Source organism: Lissotriton vulgaris, chromosome 12, assembly GCF_964263255.1.
Source record: "Lissotriton vulgaris chromosome 12, aLisVul1.2, whole genome shotgun sequence".
Lineage (NCBI taxonomy): Eukaryota > Metazoa > Chordata > Amphibia > Caudata > Salamandridae > Lissotriton > Lissotriton vulgaris.
Genome location: NC_141700.1, coordinates 252,821,381 through 252,837,370, shown reverse-complemented (window position 1 = coordinate 252,837,370; position 15,990 = coordinate 252,821,381). Strand labels below are relative to the sequence as shown.

Here is a 15,990-nt window from a genome sequence, read left to right as displayed (position 1 = left end):
ACAGCCAGATCCTGTGACCAGCCCTTGTTGGGCATGACCTTCGGTCATTTATAGCAGTGGCTGGCAGCCTGTGGCAGATTGGTCACTGATCCTGGCCACAGGCCAGGATCAGTGGTCAATCACATGCTCATGACCAAAGGTTGTGCGCCTCCGTGGTTCCCCACTTATACTGAGTTGGGCACTTGGACTAGCTGAAGCCCAGACCTAGTGCTGGCAGCAACATCATGTTGGTTACTGGGCATGGCCATAGACCAGACCCTGTGATCTAAACTCTTTGCACACAGCCAGGACCAAGCACAGCATGGGTTGGGCGCTACCAGCAGGTAGGACATTAGGCCTGGCCAAAGGCTAGGCCCTGCAGCGAAACCCTGCTGCACATGGTAGAAAGTGCACCAACGACAGTGGGGAACTTACAGATGGGGAGCTCAAACAGACAGTACACCTTCATTGACAAAGCCAACAGTGGCAACTACCCATACCAAACATATAGAAAACTATTCGAAAACATTTTTTTCCATTATTTCAATATGGCCACCACACTGAGTGAAGTAACAGGACAACACAACACTGCGTCTATCTGGAAAGTAAGAAAAACATGGTTTTACAAACTATCAAGATGGCCCCTTCATGTTGCGCAACGTTACTTCGCACGTGGTCATGGTGCCTGATGCTAGTGGCAGCAATCTTGTAGAATAGAAAACAGTGTTTTAATTGTTTTCTATATTATTAGCATGGCTGGATGAGCTTTTGACTTTGCCAATACTGGTGTATTATAAAAGCATTAGGAGCACAATTGGAGGGTGGGTTAAAATAAATGAGGGAGAGTAAGAAAGCACATACAATCCCAGGGAGTTCTAAAATCAAAAGAAAAAATTAGTTCCTTGAATGTAAGCAGTGGAAAGATATGTCATATTATAAAAAGAATGGTAAATAGGCTATGCTGTTTCGGAGGGACAAACAGAAGCAGAGGGAAGAAAGCCATTGCATAAGCAAGCAAATGAGATTAATAAGAAAGCAAACCAATGACATACAATAGGCTGACCTAAAGCTCACTGTATGTAACGCTATTGAGAACTATGTCTTTTGAAAACAGGCAGCTAAAAGCTGTGTGTATATGAGACCTACAATATAGTCAATATTTCAATGTGAAACAAGTAAAAGAAGAAGACCAGTAGGAGGATCAATTTAAGACTTGACCACTGAGAAATAGCCATTTTCAGAAGGAGGCGGAATCCCCTGCCTGCCGAGAAACGACTCTACCAAAATAGATAGGCACTGCCCCAAAACTCCCTTGGCAAAGAAGATAGCATCCCAAAATCTCTTTTGGTTGTCGATTAAATTGTCTATTTTAAATTGATTCTCAGTTTATTTCCTGACCATGTCTACCTTGTGCTGAATAATGAGACTGTATTCCTCATTGACTCACACACAAACCGTTGTTTAGTTTGGGTACGTTTTTTGGCCTGTTGCCTCTGACGTTCAGGGTATGATCAACGACTCTGGTCAGGTACCTGCGTTTTTTGGCCTGTTGCCTCTGACGTTCAGGGTATGATCAACGACTCTGGTCAGGTACCTGAGCTAGTTCTAGACACCAAACCAGGTTCTCCTGATTGTACTTTGCAGTACCTGAACGTCCTCCCTTCTCCTCATGTTCCACCTGTCCATGGCGTAATGGGTGCTGTTCCATTGACTGCCAGTCATGACACTGTCTTGTGCCCAACCACCCACACCATTTACCCGGGACTGTTTTTTACAACAGTTAGTGTACTACCCACTAGGTCTTCTGCCTATTCCAAACCCACTGTAGTCAGCAGAAACCCAAAACCACACACATCCACAGCCTCTGGTACTTTCTGCTCCTCTGTATTGCAGTATCAGTACCTCCTTGCGAGCCCTAGGTCTGATGAATATAGTTCACGGTAAAGTACAAATAAGTCTCCCTCTTGATCCTGTTTCTTCTAGGCCAAGCCCTGCTGGCACAGAGTCTGTATCTTTTTTAATGTGCCCTGAATCTGCTGGACACATATCCCACTGGAACAATTCATTTAATCTCCTCCCAATCCTCATGGTATTGCTGGACCAATGCACAGCTGGCAAAGTACCTGCACCTGGTCTATTTACCTATTTATCAATAGTTGATCCATCCACAATTTCTCAAACCTCTAAAGGATCATAGACCACTTCTACCAGCACAGTAAATTGTACCCCCTCAGCCTTGTTGAACTCCGCTTTTACAAGTCCCACCTTATTTACGGTGACTCTGCAGGTCTAAAAGTGCCATACCTCCTTCCCTCAGGTATGCTAATTATGTAGGCATTCTTCTAGCCCCCACCCACTGCACCCCCAGAATTCCCTTACAATTTAACATACCTGCAGCTCGATCATGAGCTCGTCAACGAGCAGACGGCATGCCTTCTTCTGGGTTCGGTCCAAGGCAGAATAAAGGGAGGGCAATGATTTCCCAAATCCTAATGCAGCTGTCTCGTCCTGTTCCAAGAAAGAAATGGAGGAGCTAGAGAAGAAGGAAATGTTATCAAATAAGACAAACAATACAGGCAGTGGTAATTTTCCTACCTTGAAATGGCAACTCATGTCAATATACCTTAAACTAACAAACCAGACTTCCGCCATAAACAGCTAAGCCACACAGTACAACTAGATGCAGATAAAACAGACTGGAACACATGTTTAAAGGCCTTTCCATCTAATGTATAAACCATGGTGTCCTTGTTTGGGCAATTATACTAAACATCTTCTATCACAAGGATTCCATCTATGTGTGTCTGCACAATAATTTCAGATATCTCAAAAAAGAGAAATAATGCTGAGTTTCCATCTAAGACATAGCAACGAATATGCTACTTACCAGTATGCATCTGTTCTTGGCATGTAGGGCTGCTGACATTCATATCTGTGCATAGATCGCCGCCTAGTGTTGGGTCCGGATGATTGCACATTGTTGTCCTGGAAGAGTCTTCGAAGTATCACGAGATAGGTGGCTCCTCCCCTGGACTAGTGCGCATGGGCATCGACTCCATCCTCAGATTGTTTTTAGCCATTGTGGCCAAGATGGAGTGAAAGTAAGTGAATGATGACCATGCTAGAAGTATGTGTGGATTCTGCAGCTGCTACGGGCGCCGGGGAAGAGGGCGGGCGATATGAATGTCAGCAGCCCTACATGCCAAGAACAGATGCATACTGGTAAGTAGCATATTCGGTTCGAGGCATGTGGGCTGCTGAATTCATATCTGTGCATAGAATACATAGCAGTCCCTCCATTAACGGCGGCCGCCCGTGCCAGCTGCAGCAGTTTGGAAAAGTGTTTTGAGAACAGCCTGCCCTACAGCTGTCTGCTGTTTGGAGTGCACATCAATATAATAATGCTTAGTAAATGTGTGTGTGGTAGACCATGTGGCTGCTCTACATATATCTTCCAAAGGAATGTTTCCAAGGAATGCCATAGAGGCCCCCAACTTTCTGGTGGAGTGGGCCCTCGGTGGAATGGTGAGAGTACCTTTGGCTTTCAGATAACAGATCTGGATACATTTAACGATCCACCTAGCAATACCAGCCTTGGAAATGGGGTTACCTTTGTGGTGTGGTGCAAAGGCAATAAAGAGTTGTTTAGTTTTCCTAAAATCCTTCGTCCTATCGATGTAATACATCAGGGCCCTTTTGACGTCAAGGGTGTGGAGCATTCTCTCCGCCAATGACTCAGGATTTTGGAAGAAAACAGGCAATTCAATAGTCTGGTTGATATGGAATTGAGACACGACCTTACGAAGGAATTTAGGGTTAGTGCGAAGCACTACCCTGTTAGAATGAATTTGAATAAATGGCTCTTGGATAGTTAGGGCTTGTAGTTCACTAACTCGCCGTAGTGATGTAATCGCAATGAGGAAAGCCACTTTCCACGTCAAGAATTGAATCTCGCAGGAATGCAGTGGTTTAAAGGGAGGACCCATCAGCCGGGTGAGGACCACATTGAGGTTCCACTCCGGAGCTGGTGGAGTCCGCGGAGGAATGACTCGTTTGAGTCCTTCCAGAAAGGCCTTAATGGCAGGCAGGAAGAGTGAGAGGTGCTGCCTGTTCTGGAGATAAGCGGCCATCACAGACAGATGTATGCGAATGGAAGCATAGGCTAGATTACATTTGTACAGATGGAAAAGGTAACAGATGATATTCTGAATAGACGCATCTAGCGGGTTAATGTTGTGGTCTGCACAATAAATGACAAACCACTTCCATTTTGCCGCATAGCATGCTCTAGTGGTGGGCTTCCTTGCCTCCCGAAAGAAGTCCATACAGTCAGAAGGCAAGTGCAGGTAGCCAAACTCTAAGACTTCAGGAGCCAGATCGACAGGTTGAGCTGTTGCGGATCTGGATGCTGAATGTCGCCATGGCTATGCGTCAGAAGGCTGGGTGTAAGATGTAGCCTCTGATGCGGTACCACGGACAGGGCTAGAAACGTGGTGTACCATGGTTGGCGAGCTCACGTTGGAGCAACCAGGATGAGAGTCATCGAGTGCTGCCTGAGCTTGCGTGCCACCAGCGGTATCAGAGGTGCTGGGGGAAAAGCGCACGCAAATTTGCCTGACCAGTTCATCCATATCGCATTGCCCTGCGACTGTGGGTGTGGGAACCTGGCGGCGAAGCTTTGGCATTTTGCGTTCTCCCTTGTGGCGAACAGGTCTATCTCTGGATGACCCCACCTTTGGAAGTACGGCCGGAGTACTGATGGATGTATCTCCCACTCGTGCATTTGGTGGCTGTGCCTGCTGAGCAGGTCCGCCATCTGATTGTCCTTGCCTGGGAGGTGTTCTGCCATGAGGAAGATGTTCCTCTGAATGGCCCACTTCCACATGCTCTGAGCCAGATGAGACAGCTGCGGAGAGTGTGTTCCTCCCTTCTTTTGAATGTAGTACATGGCTGTCATGTTGTCCGTCCGGATCAACACAACCTTGTTGCACAGATGTACTTTGAAGGCTTTGAGTGCCATGAAGATCGCCATCAGTTCGAGAACATTTATGTGCATCTTCCGTTGCTGTTGCGTCCATAGTCCCTGCACCGTATAATGGAGTACATGAGCTCCCCATCCCTGGAGAGAGGCGTCCGTCGTCAGGATGATCTGTGGCACAGGCTCTTGGAACGGTCTGCCCTTGCAAAGGTTTCGTGGATTCCACCAATGCAGAGAGTTGTATGCCCGACCGCTCACCAACACTAGGTCTTTCAACTGGCCGTGAGCCTGAGTCCACTGACGTGCTAAGCACTCCTGAAGCGGGCGCATATGTAGTCTTGCGTGCGGGACTATGGAAATGCAGGAGGCCATCATGCCTATCAACTGCATGAACACTCTTGCTGGAAGAGAGTGTTGAGGTCTGAATTTTTGTATCAGCGATTGAATGCTGTTGACTCTCACTGAATTCCGCTGTGCTGTGGCCGCCAGAGTGTCTATAGTCGCACCCAGATACTGCCGTATGTGGGCGGGCTGGAGGTGGGATTTTGGGTAATTCAGTGAGAATCCCAGATCGTGCAGGAGGTGAATGGTGTGGGACATGTGGGCGGCACACTGCTGGGCTGACTTCGCCTGGATGAGCCAGTCGTCCAGATAAGGGTAGACGTGGATGTTCCGTCTCCTGAGATGCGCCGCCACTGTCGCTAGGCACTTTGTGAACACTCTGGGTGCCGTGGTGACACCGAAAGGCAAAACCTTGAACTGGTAGTGCTGGTTTTGTAAGGTGAACCGGAGGTATTTCCTGTGTGAAGGGTGCAGTGGAATGTGAAAGTACGCATCCTTTAGGTCTAAAGTTGCAAGAAAATCCCCCTGTCTGAGCAACGGGAGCACTTGCTGCAGGGTCAGCATATGGAAGTGCTCCAACAGGATGTAATGGTTGAGTGGCCTGAGGTCCAGGATGGGCCTGAGGGACCCATCCTTTTTTGGTATTAAGAAGTACAGGGAGTAGACCCCTGTGCCTCTTTCTTGCATAGGAACGAGCTCTATTGCTCCTTTTTGCAGCATAACGGTGACTTCCTGCTGCAATAAGTGCAAATGCTCGGCCGACATAGGACGGTTTCTTGGGGGCATGTTGGGTGGAGTGGATGTTAACTCCAGACAATAACCGTATTGGATAAGTTTCCTGACCCACCTGTCTGTGGTGATGGACTTCCAGACGGGCAGGAACTGTGGAGTCTCCCCCCGACCGGTGTTGTATGGTCGGGGGGCAGTGACAAGGCGTCACTGTTTGCTGGTGGCAGAGGATCTGGAGCTGTTGTTTCCACGACCTCTGCCCTTGGCGCTGTTACCACGATATCCACCTCGACTCTTGTTGGTGTATGTGGACTGAGTGTTGCCCTTGCAGTACTGCGTGGACTGGGAGAGCTGGCCCCTGGAAGCGCCTCTAGTGCTTGAGCGACGAAAAGACCCACCCCGAAACTGCTGGGACTGTAAGGCATCCATGGATTTCGCAGTCTCCGTGTCCTTTTTTATCTTTTCTAGGGTGGTGTCAACCTCCGGGCCAAACAGGTGATCTGGGTTGACTGTTTGGTTAAGGATGGTGGTTTGTATTTCTGGCTTAAATCCAGAGATTCTCAACCAGGCATGTCGCCGTAGCATAACACTAGTGTTTATAGCTCTGGCAGCGGTATCTGCCGCGTCCAGAGCGCACTTAATTGAAGCGTTAGAGATCAGCTTCCCTTCCTGAATCAGCATCTCAGCCGCCTCCTTGTATTCATCAGGCAGGTGCTGCAACAGGGTCTCCAGTGTGTCGTAGTGTGCCCTGTCATAGCGCGCCAGAAGCGCTTGTGTGTTAGAAATGCTCCAGATGTTGGCTGCCTGTGCTGCTACCCTCTTCCCCGATGCCTCAAAGACCTTAGATTCTTTGTCTGGGGGAGGAGCATCACCCGTAGTCTGAGAATTAGCCCTCTTCCGGGCATTCGAGACAACAAGTGAGTCCAGAGGCAACTGTCCTTTAATGTAGGTAGGATCAGTAGGCGCTGAATTGTATTTCTTCTCATTCCTAGGGTTGATCACCCTCGCCCTGGTAGGTTCTTTAAAGATCTCAGCAGCATGCTTTAAAACACCTTTCAGCATAGGCAGAGTCTTAACAGTTTTTTCTGAGACTGAGAAGGTATCAAAAAGGAAATCGACATTCACAGGTCAGCATGGAGCTGGACGTTGTGATTGTTAGCTGCCCGCTCAATGAGGGCATTGAAAGCTGCAGAGTCTTCTGTAGGGGACGTTTTTGCAGAAAAAAGTTGAGGGTCTTGTCCTGATTGAGGATCCCCAGGGTCACCACCAGCTGCCCAGGGTTCGTTGGTATCCTCAGGGTCTGTATAGACAGGATAACTATACTCATCCTCATCATCCTCCTCTCCAGCGTCCACATCCGAGTAAGTGGGCGAAACATTATGAGTCTGTGGGGAAAGTGGTTCCCCCAAGACGGGAGTGAAAGCAGAGTCCTTCTTCTTCTTGAGAGGGATCTTGTAAGACTCCATTGGGCATTCTGGGACGATTTTCCGCTTGTGGACGGAAAGATTGCCCGTTTCGGCATCGATGAAGTGCTCCTGATGCTCGTCCACTGAAGCTTGTCGAGGTCGCGGGCCGGGGACCACCGCTGAGACCTTCGGCGCCGAGGAGACCTTTTCGGGCACGCCGGGGACTGCCTTAGGAGCGAAAGCCTTCGGTGCCGTCTTCGGCGGCAACGTGAAATGGATGGGCGTGGACGCCTTAAGTGGTTTCTTCACCAGTTTCGTAGGCGGAGGATCCTTCGGACCGACTGACGCGGTCCTGTCCCTGATGCGCTGCCGGGAGTCCGTCACCTTCTTGGTGAACGCGGCGGATGGACGCGCCGGTTCAATGGAATCCCTCGAGGCCGCACCTGGAGTCGACTCTCGGGGCGCGGTGCCCTTGGTCTTGTCCTGCTGACGCGGAGTCGCGAGAACCTTCGGGTCATCCAGCCGCTTCTTCGGGTCACCGAGAGTTTTCTTCGGGTCGCCGACAGCCTTCTTCGGGTCGCTGAGGCCTTTGCCGGTGTCGACCGTCTTCGGCGCCGACGCGCTCGGCTCGACCACCTTCACTTTAGTCTTCGGCGCGGCAGACTTCGTCTCGACGCCCTTGACTTGAGCCTTCGGCTCGACAGCCACCTTCGGCTTCTTCGGCGCCGAGGTCTCCGAGGCCTTGGAGCCGACCAAAGCGATGCACACTTTCGGTTTCGAGGACGGCACCTGCGCAGTATCTGGAGCCGAGACCGTAGGTTTCGCTTTCGGTTTCGTTTTGCCAGGGAGTGGCTCGACAGCAATGTCCGTGGCCGAGCCCGAAGGCGGGGCCGTAGAACCCATAGAGAGATCTTGGGTAAGGCCCGAAGGCGATCCCTCGACCTGAGCCTTATAAATTGGCACGGCCCCAGAGTCAGTTTGAGGAAGCTCCTCATCCGAGCTATCCTCCATGGCCCCGAGGGCCCTGTCGTCGTCTCCTACCTCGTCAACGACTTCTTCGGCCTTGAACATCTCTGCATCCGCGTCGTAGTCGTAGTCGACGTCCGACGCGGGGTTCAACTCAGAAATGTCCTGGATAGATTCGTCCTCAACATCCCCTGCATCGAAGATGTCCACAGGCACTGGTGCAGCATGCTGGGCCTCCTGGCGCGCAGCTCGTCGAAGCTTAAGCGTCTTCTTGGACCTGAAGTGTGAACAAGCCATACACATGTCTTCATCGTGGTCCGGCGACAGACACTTGTGGCACACCGGGTGGACGTCGATGTGGGGATACTTCGAGTTGCAGACGGGACATCTCTTGAATGGACTTCGTTCCATGATGGACGGTCGATAGGTCTGGAGCGTCGACTGGGCCTTCCGCACCGAGAGCACGTGGGTGTAGAGAATCTGGCTCGGAACCGAGCTGGAAGAAGTAAGACTGAACGCAAGACTATACCGACATATTAGGCTAAAGACCTTTTGGTCTCAAGAAAGTTTTCTATCGAGTCCGACAAGAGGGAATTCAAAGACATCCGAACCCAATGGCGGAAAAAAACAATCTGAGGATGGAGTCGATGCCCATGCGCACTGTAGTCCAGGGGAGGAGCCACCTATCTCGTGATACTTCGAAGACTCTTCCAGGACAACAATGTGCGATCATCCGGACCCAACACTACGCGGCGATCTATGTACAGATATGAATTCAGCAGCCCACATGCCTCAAACTCATAGGCTATGTGTCTGGAGACCTCACCTTTTCTGCAGGACCGTATTGAAATAAAAACAATTGTTCTGTCCCAGGAGTAGTTATTAAAATGCCCTGTGACTTTGTGTGCCCTAAGTGCACCCGGTATGCCCAGACGTGGGTCCTGGGCTCACTGTGCCACTGGAATCAAGCTAGCCTGGCTGATGAGGGGAGAAACGCCAAAACTGGTCCTAGGATTCATGTTTCCGGTCCAGGGAGGACCTAGCTTGGCAGTTGGGCTGGGCTGTTCCAATGAGGGACAGGGTCAAGACTGATTTGCATATGGCTGGGTCTAAATTGGGTTGGCATGGTGAGCAAAAGAACAATAGATTTAACCCAGATCTCATGACTGGGGGTGAATGTTTTGATTTGTTCAGCATCCCCTCCATCATTTGTGTGTCGTTTGCTTTCTCGCCCTAAGTGTGCCAGGCATGCCCAGACGTGGGTTCCAGGCTCACTGTGCCACTGGATTCAAGCCATCCTGGCTGATGAGGTATGAAACCCCAAAACCGGTCCTAGGATGCTTGTTTTCGGTCCAGGGAACCTGGCTTGGCAGTTCAGTCTGGACCGTTCCCATGAGGAACAAGGTCAAGAATCATTTGCATATGGGCTGGGTCTAAACTGGGTTGGCATGGTGAGCAAAAGAACATTGGATTTAGCCCAGATCTCTTGACTGGGGGTGAATGTTTTGATTTGTTCTGCATTCCGACCATCATTTGTGTGTCTTTTGCTTTCTCGCCCCAAGTGCGCCAGGTATGCCCAGACGTGGGTCCAGGGCTCACTGTGCCACTGGATTCAAGCTAGCCTGGATGATGAGGGGTGAAACCCTGAAACCGGTCCTAGGATGCTTGTTTTCAGTCCAGGGAGGACCTGGCTTGGCAGTTCGGGCAGGACTGTTCCCATAAGGTACAGGGTCAAGACTGATTTGCATATGGTTGGGTCGAAACTGTATTGGCGTGTTGAACAAAAGAACAATGGGAATTAACCCAGATCTCTCGACTGGAGTGAATGTTTTCATTGTTCTGCATTCCGTCCATCTTTTACGTGTATTTTACGTAGTTAATGACAGAGAGGACATGGGACAAAAAGGACTACACAGAAACCCCTGACCAGAATCACCATTACTGTGCATCCTCGAAGAAAGTGGGAACAAAATGAACTATGACTGCATTTAGCTCAAGACATATGATGAAAAACTTGTGCACTCGTTCATGCAGCTGAAGTAATCATAACATAATGAGGATAATAAAACAGTAAAGTTCATACGTTCGCCTAGGTAGAATTTACATAAAATACCTGAAACATAGACTGGGTGCAGAAAACAAAAATACAAGAACTATATATGCAGGTGCATTACCAGCATCACACCACTTGACTTTGGACAAGAAACAGCCCATTGGCTGGAGGCTTTTTGACTCTGATCACTATCATGTGTGGAGTTCCATATGGTCTTTTTTTTCAGCCTCTACGTGAAGCTGCATGGTGCCCTACATACAGATACCTGCATCAAGACTCACCAGTACACCGATGATACACAACTCTACTTGAAAGGTTCATCTACTTCAGACATCCAACACTTCAAATACAGCCTGCAAATCATATAGACTTGGATGTCCAGCGCATACCTGAAGCTCAGCCCAACCAGTTATTTTCCAAAAACAACAAGAAACAGTACAAACCTGCGTCAATGACAGGAACATCAACAGCCTTGAACCCCAACTTTCACCCAGTGCCAAGTCACTTGGATTCACCCTGGACACCACCCTCTTACTCAAAGGAACACATTGCCAAAAAAAACAAAGACAGTCTGGCACCAGCTCTCTCATGTAATAAAGTTATACTGTTTCTTCAGGAAAGTGACTTCAGAACTGCTTTTCAAGCCATTGTACTCCTGCATCTGTATAGTGGCAATGCCCTGCTCCATGACCTCCACGACTCCACACTGGCACCCCCTAAGCGCATCCGACATTCCTATACTCCACACTGGCACCTTGTAGGGGCATCCTACATGATGCAACACATCTCTTCCAGAGCCCTCCATTGGCTTCCTGTGCGAGCCCGCACCATCTTCAAAACCACCTGCATCATTTACAGAGCCATCATGACGGCACGCCCACCCCTTATCTTGAAGACAAGCTCACCATCTCTGGAGATTCTTGTCATACCAGCAGCCAGGACACCATCAGACTGCAAACTAAGAAGTATAAAAACGAAAAACAAGGCATCAGGCCTTTTGCGTCTATGCACCCAGGATCACAAACAATTTCTCCTTTATGCATCAAGACCGGTCCAGAGCCGCTCCAGTTTAGGAAAGAGATAAAGGCTCACTTCTTTAAAGAACACTACATCACAATGCGTTATCTGTCCACAACCAAGCTACCTCTCCCATCACTCGTTGCCTTTATACTTGCCTTTCACCCTGGGCAGCACTCAGCTGCCTAATGGCTAGGTTTGCACAATAGTAATATCATATGTATATATATATATATATATATATATATATATATATATATATATATATATATATATACATTCATACTCTACACCTGCATTCAAAGATCTGCAAGTAGCAATAGTAAAAAAAAAAAGAAAACACAGTACCTTTATGCAACATTTTGACAAACTCAGAACTGGCCCACAAAAGCACCCCCACTTTATGAGCAATTATCCTAAATGACAATATGTTAAGGTTACATCGTGCCGCCTCTGAGGGGAGTTGTACATGCACAAACTGCAGCCTGGAAATCACCACTAAAACTCATCCAAAGTCCCTACTCGATTCCTGCCTGCTTCTCATCTCAATCTTGGACACCCTATGTTTGCTTCCATGGACCACAGCTCCTAAAATGCCCTGCCAGGTGTTCACAGAGACCTGCCATCCACTTTGCTTTGCTTTCTATGGGGCTGGTCCTGCTATTCCTCAGCACTGGATTCTCTATCCTAGGACTTGGGATATGGGAAGTGCACTCATGTGTGGCCAATTTAGTGCAGCCCAGTCATGTGACCCAGTCCTAGGCTTTCTGCTGCCTGGCACTGCTTCTAAGCTGCCACTGCCTGAAGCTCCTTGTTCGAGCCTGTTTGTACCAAAACTCTTGATGATTGTTTTCCTCACCAATTAATGCATTGACTCAGCAAGAACCTACAGCCTGTTTCAGAGCTGCTTGGTGCAGATTTTCTCCCAGCCTGCCCTGGCATTTTGCTTACTCCCTTTTCTGCCTTTGTCTACAGTCTGGTTCATGCCCTGGTCCACCTCCTTTCTAATTTGCTCATAGTCTGTTCATATTGTTACTGCTATAATTTCCCTTTAGTTATTGCTTTTGTTTATGTTGTAGGGCTTGTATTTGCTTCCCAGTCTCCTAATTGTTGCTCCTTGTTTTATATGTCCTTTTTCTGTGTTTCTTCTTGCAGTCTCTAATTTCCTTGTGTTCTAGTTTCATGCTTGCTATAGTTCGCAGAATCCTTGCGCTGGTCCTGCCTTATTTGTTCTCCAGTTTTTCCTTGCTTCCTGCTCTAGCATTTGTGTTGTAGTCCTATGCTTACTGTTTCTTCTCCCTATCTGTGCTAGTTTATGTACAGCAGTTTTCTCTCTGCTGTTCGCCTTGTGCTCCTCTTAGGCTTTCTGTGTATGGTAAGAATACAATTTTAGCTCCACCTGGCAATGAGCTTAATGCTTTTGTGCAGGGGACGACGTCTGGCTCCCAGGAGCCAATTCCTGGCCCGTCCTTTTCTTGTGTTACATGTAGTCTTAAAAGCAACAGTATAGCATTTCTATTTTCTTAGGACTCGCCACTGTACCTCCTGCTGGCTGGACCCACAGAGGCTTGTCTCAAGTATGTAAGTACAATCCTTGTTTGTGCTCTAAGGGGCCCAGGTACAGAATCACTTCTGCTGCATCTGTGCTTTGGTTGTTCAGGGTGACTGTCCATAAGAGTAAACTGCATGGAGATAATGACTTTCCCTACTGCTGTGGGAAGTTCTGAGTCTTATCTGTGGTACAACCCAAGTGGTAGCCTGGTGTATTTGTCCATCATTGGTCCCTTTCCCTGTTTGTAGACATTAGAGTTGCTTGCCTTTCCAGTCCTATTCCTGTCCCTTATCCTGTTTGTGCCTGTTCTTTTCTGGCACATGCTTTGGCCTGCTCCTCTGCATCGGTATACCAACACTCATCTTTACAGTATTTCATAACTCCATAACACAATCATAGTTTTCAAATAAATGCACATCAGTCACAGAATCCTGATGTTTTTTTCAAGGGAGCTTGATGGGGTAGGATGTTAAAGTACTACTCATAAAACTCCAGTAGAATACGTCAGAAGGCATTGCCAACAAGTCTTTACAATTGTTGATTACTGTATATTGCGATGGGCCCTGAAACGCTTGTCTCATCATTGCTTAAAGCCACTGCATGGCTAGCAGTGAGGCGGCCCTCACGCAACATGTTGGCCTGTGAACTTGTGGCTTCTACCGGGTGCATCAAAGTCACTTACCTGAGTTGCAGGCAGTTGTTGATTGTTGTCAGCAGGTAGGGGACATAATACTTGGATGCTGATGCGTCTTGGTCATGCTCCTTCCCATATTCTACCAGAGCATCTCTTAACCTGTGGAAGAGTGAAATGTTACAGAAACAAGGAGCTCCCACTCTCAAACCATGCCCCTCGTCTGTAAGACCTAGTCAGGCAAGCCCTCACCTCACACTGCCATATGATGGCTATTTTTCACACATGTATTATTAGTTCTCCTCATTGAAAGTATACCCAAACATTGCACCTCCTCCTTGAATTGAGTGTTGCATACAAAGACCAGCAGGAAAGCTAGACGATGAGATGTGATGGAGCAATGGATACTTATAGAGATGAAAGATTTACCAATAGGTGCTGGCCACATGGGTAGGCACAAAAGGGGCCTAGCACAGAAGTCTAAGCCGTATTCCAGCAGTTGACTGATTGTCAGTCTCCTCTTGCAGAAGGAGAGGATCCTGCTGATGCCAGTCTGCGGACTAGACGGCAATGTGCTTGATACCACAGGCATCAGGTGAAGCACTACTTCAATGACGCATGTAAGCGTTTCAACAGATCTGAGGATTGGGAACGTACCAGTAGGACAAACAACGAGCTGGATGTGGCAAAAAACACTACAGAAGCAGAGTCAAGGCTTGGCCCAGAACCCCGCCCGTAAGAGACAAAGTGCAGATGTTCATGTGATGTGTTGTAGTTGTGCAGCTCAAACCTTGCTGGGCGTCAGAGATTAGCTGTACATTGTGGTGGGTTGAGAGATGATTAGACAGTGTGTACACAAGTGGAGGGTGGAAAGGGAATGCAGTACAGAAACAGATTAATAGAAAAGAAATCAAAATTAACCAATCCCCACATTTGCTGTATGAGTTTATCAGACTTTGCCCATCTTTCTCATGATGAAAAGAAGAGCGAAGGTCTGATGGCGGGGAGTGTACAATGGAGACCATGAAGCAGGAGGGACAGTGATGGTTGGAGAGGAAAAGCAATGGACAGAAGGTTGTGTAAAGGGATTGCTAAAAAAAAAAAGGCCTCCTGGCTATGTCACTCATAGAGAGGGGCACAGGCACGTATTCCAAATGATGGAAAATGTAGACAAATGAACCAAAGAAAAAGGAAGTTGCAACCTGGATGGGTAAGTGAGAGGTAGCACAACTGAGATCCAGGGCAGGAGTGAGAGGTAAAGAGTTCAGAGAAGAAAGATAGTAAACTAAAATGGTAAAAAAGGGAGACAGAAAATTGGTGAAAATATTAGAGAACTTAGGGAATGGAGGTGTGGATGATAAAGAAAAACAAGGAGACAACTAAGGTAGGACAGTAAAACAGAATTAAGGTGTTGGATTAGGAAGAGGATGGCAATGTACAGTGAAGTGAGCTCTTCACCTGCTGAGAAAGGAATCAAACTCCTGCACTGCCATGAAGACCATCTTCTGCCGCAGAGAATCTGAAATTATGGCTGCCACCCTGACATTCTCATCCAGGATCTGTAAGGAAGAAGAGACCCACATACCTGTAAATGTTCAGTGCTACTCTTTGGGTGTCATGCACAACCTGAGACACTTGCTTGCCTATGATTGCAGATGGACACTCTTAGTTGGTGTCCTAGGAGTGGTGAAAGGAGGAGCCTCTCCAACCCCGGCCGTCACAGCCACCAAAACAGCAATTATCCCCCAACCTGGCACCCAGCCCATCCTAACACCTCACCGAAGATCTATGAGGCGACCACCACAGCCACAACAATACTTTCATGCCGAAGTAATCTCTGCAGCAATATATAACGTGACTGGTGTTGCCTCAGAGTCACTGTGTGATCCTGGCTTAACCACTTGGATGCTACTGGAACCAGGCCCATATAATGAGATTTCCATTGAAATGAATGGGCAGTGCATGACAAGTTACCCTTGTCATTAGCATCCAAGTGGTTAACCTGCTGTGCTGGTTTACTAAAAACTATTTGTGACTGTATGGTTAATTGTTAACGATCCCTCACTACATTATCAATATTATCACTCTGCTGGAGGAACAAGAAGCTCACTGGGTGCAAGTTCTCAATTTTGCATCTAGAATGAAATAACTAGTTATTTGAAAGTCCTTATATCAGGATTCCAGGGTTGCTGCTAGTAGTATGCTACTATTCTTCTCAATCCAAATAACTGAATGACATATCCACCACTCAAATTACTTTCATATTTCGCTATACTAATTCACCACTAATCTTTTATGAGTTCTGGAGTAGCGTGCTACTCACCGAAAAAGCGCTTC

At 47.9% G+C, this 15,990-nt stretch overlaps 1 protein-coding gene across 1 annotated transcript in view; it reads right to left on the bottom strand.

The window, feature by feature from the left end:
- EXOC3L1 (exocyst complex component 3 like 1) overlaps positions 1-15,990 on the bottom strand; it is a 160,725-nt gene that overhangs the window by 21,855 nt on the left and 122,880 nt on the right. Inside the window, exons 7-9 of the mRNA XM_086947772.1 lie at positions 15,112-15,212; positions 13,705-13,815; positions 2,371-2,512 (exon numbers count right to left, since the gene is read on the bottom strand). Of these exons, the coding sequence (XP_086803898.1) occupies positions 2,371-2,512; positions 13,705-13,815; positions 15,112-15,212 (354 nt within the window). The remainder of the gene's footprint in view (positions 1-2,370; positions 2,513-13,704; positions 13,816-15,111; positions 15,213-15,990) is intronic.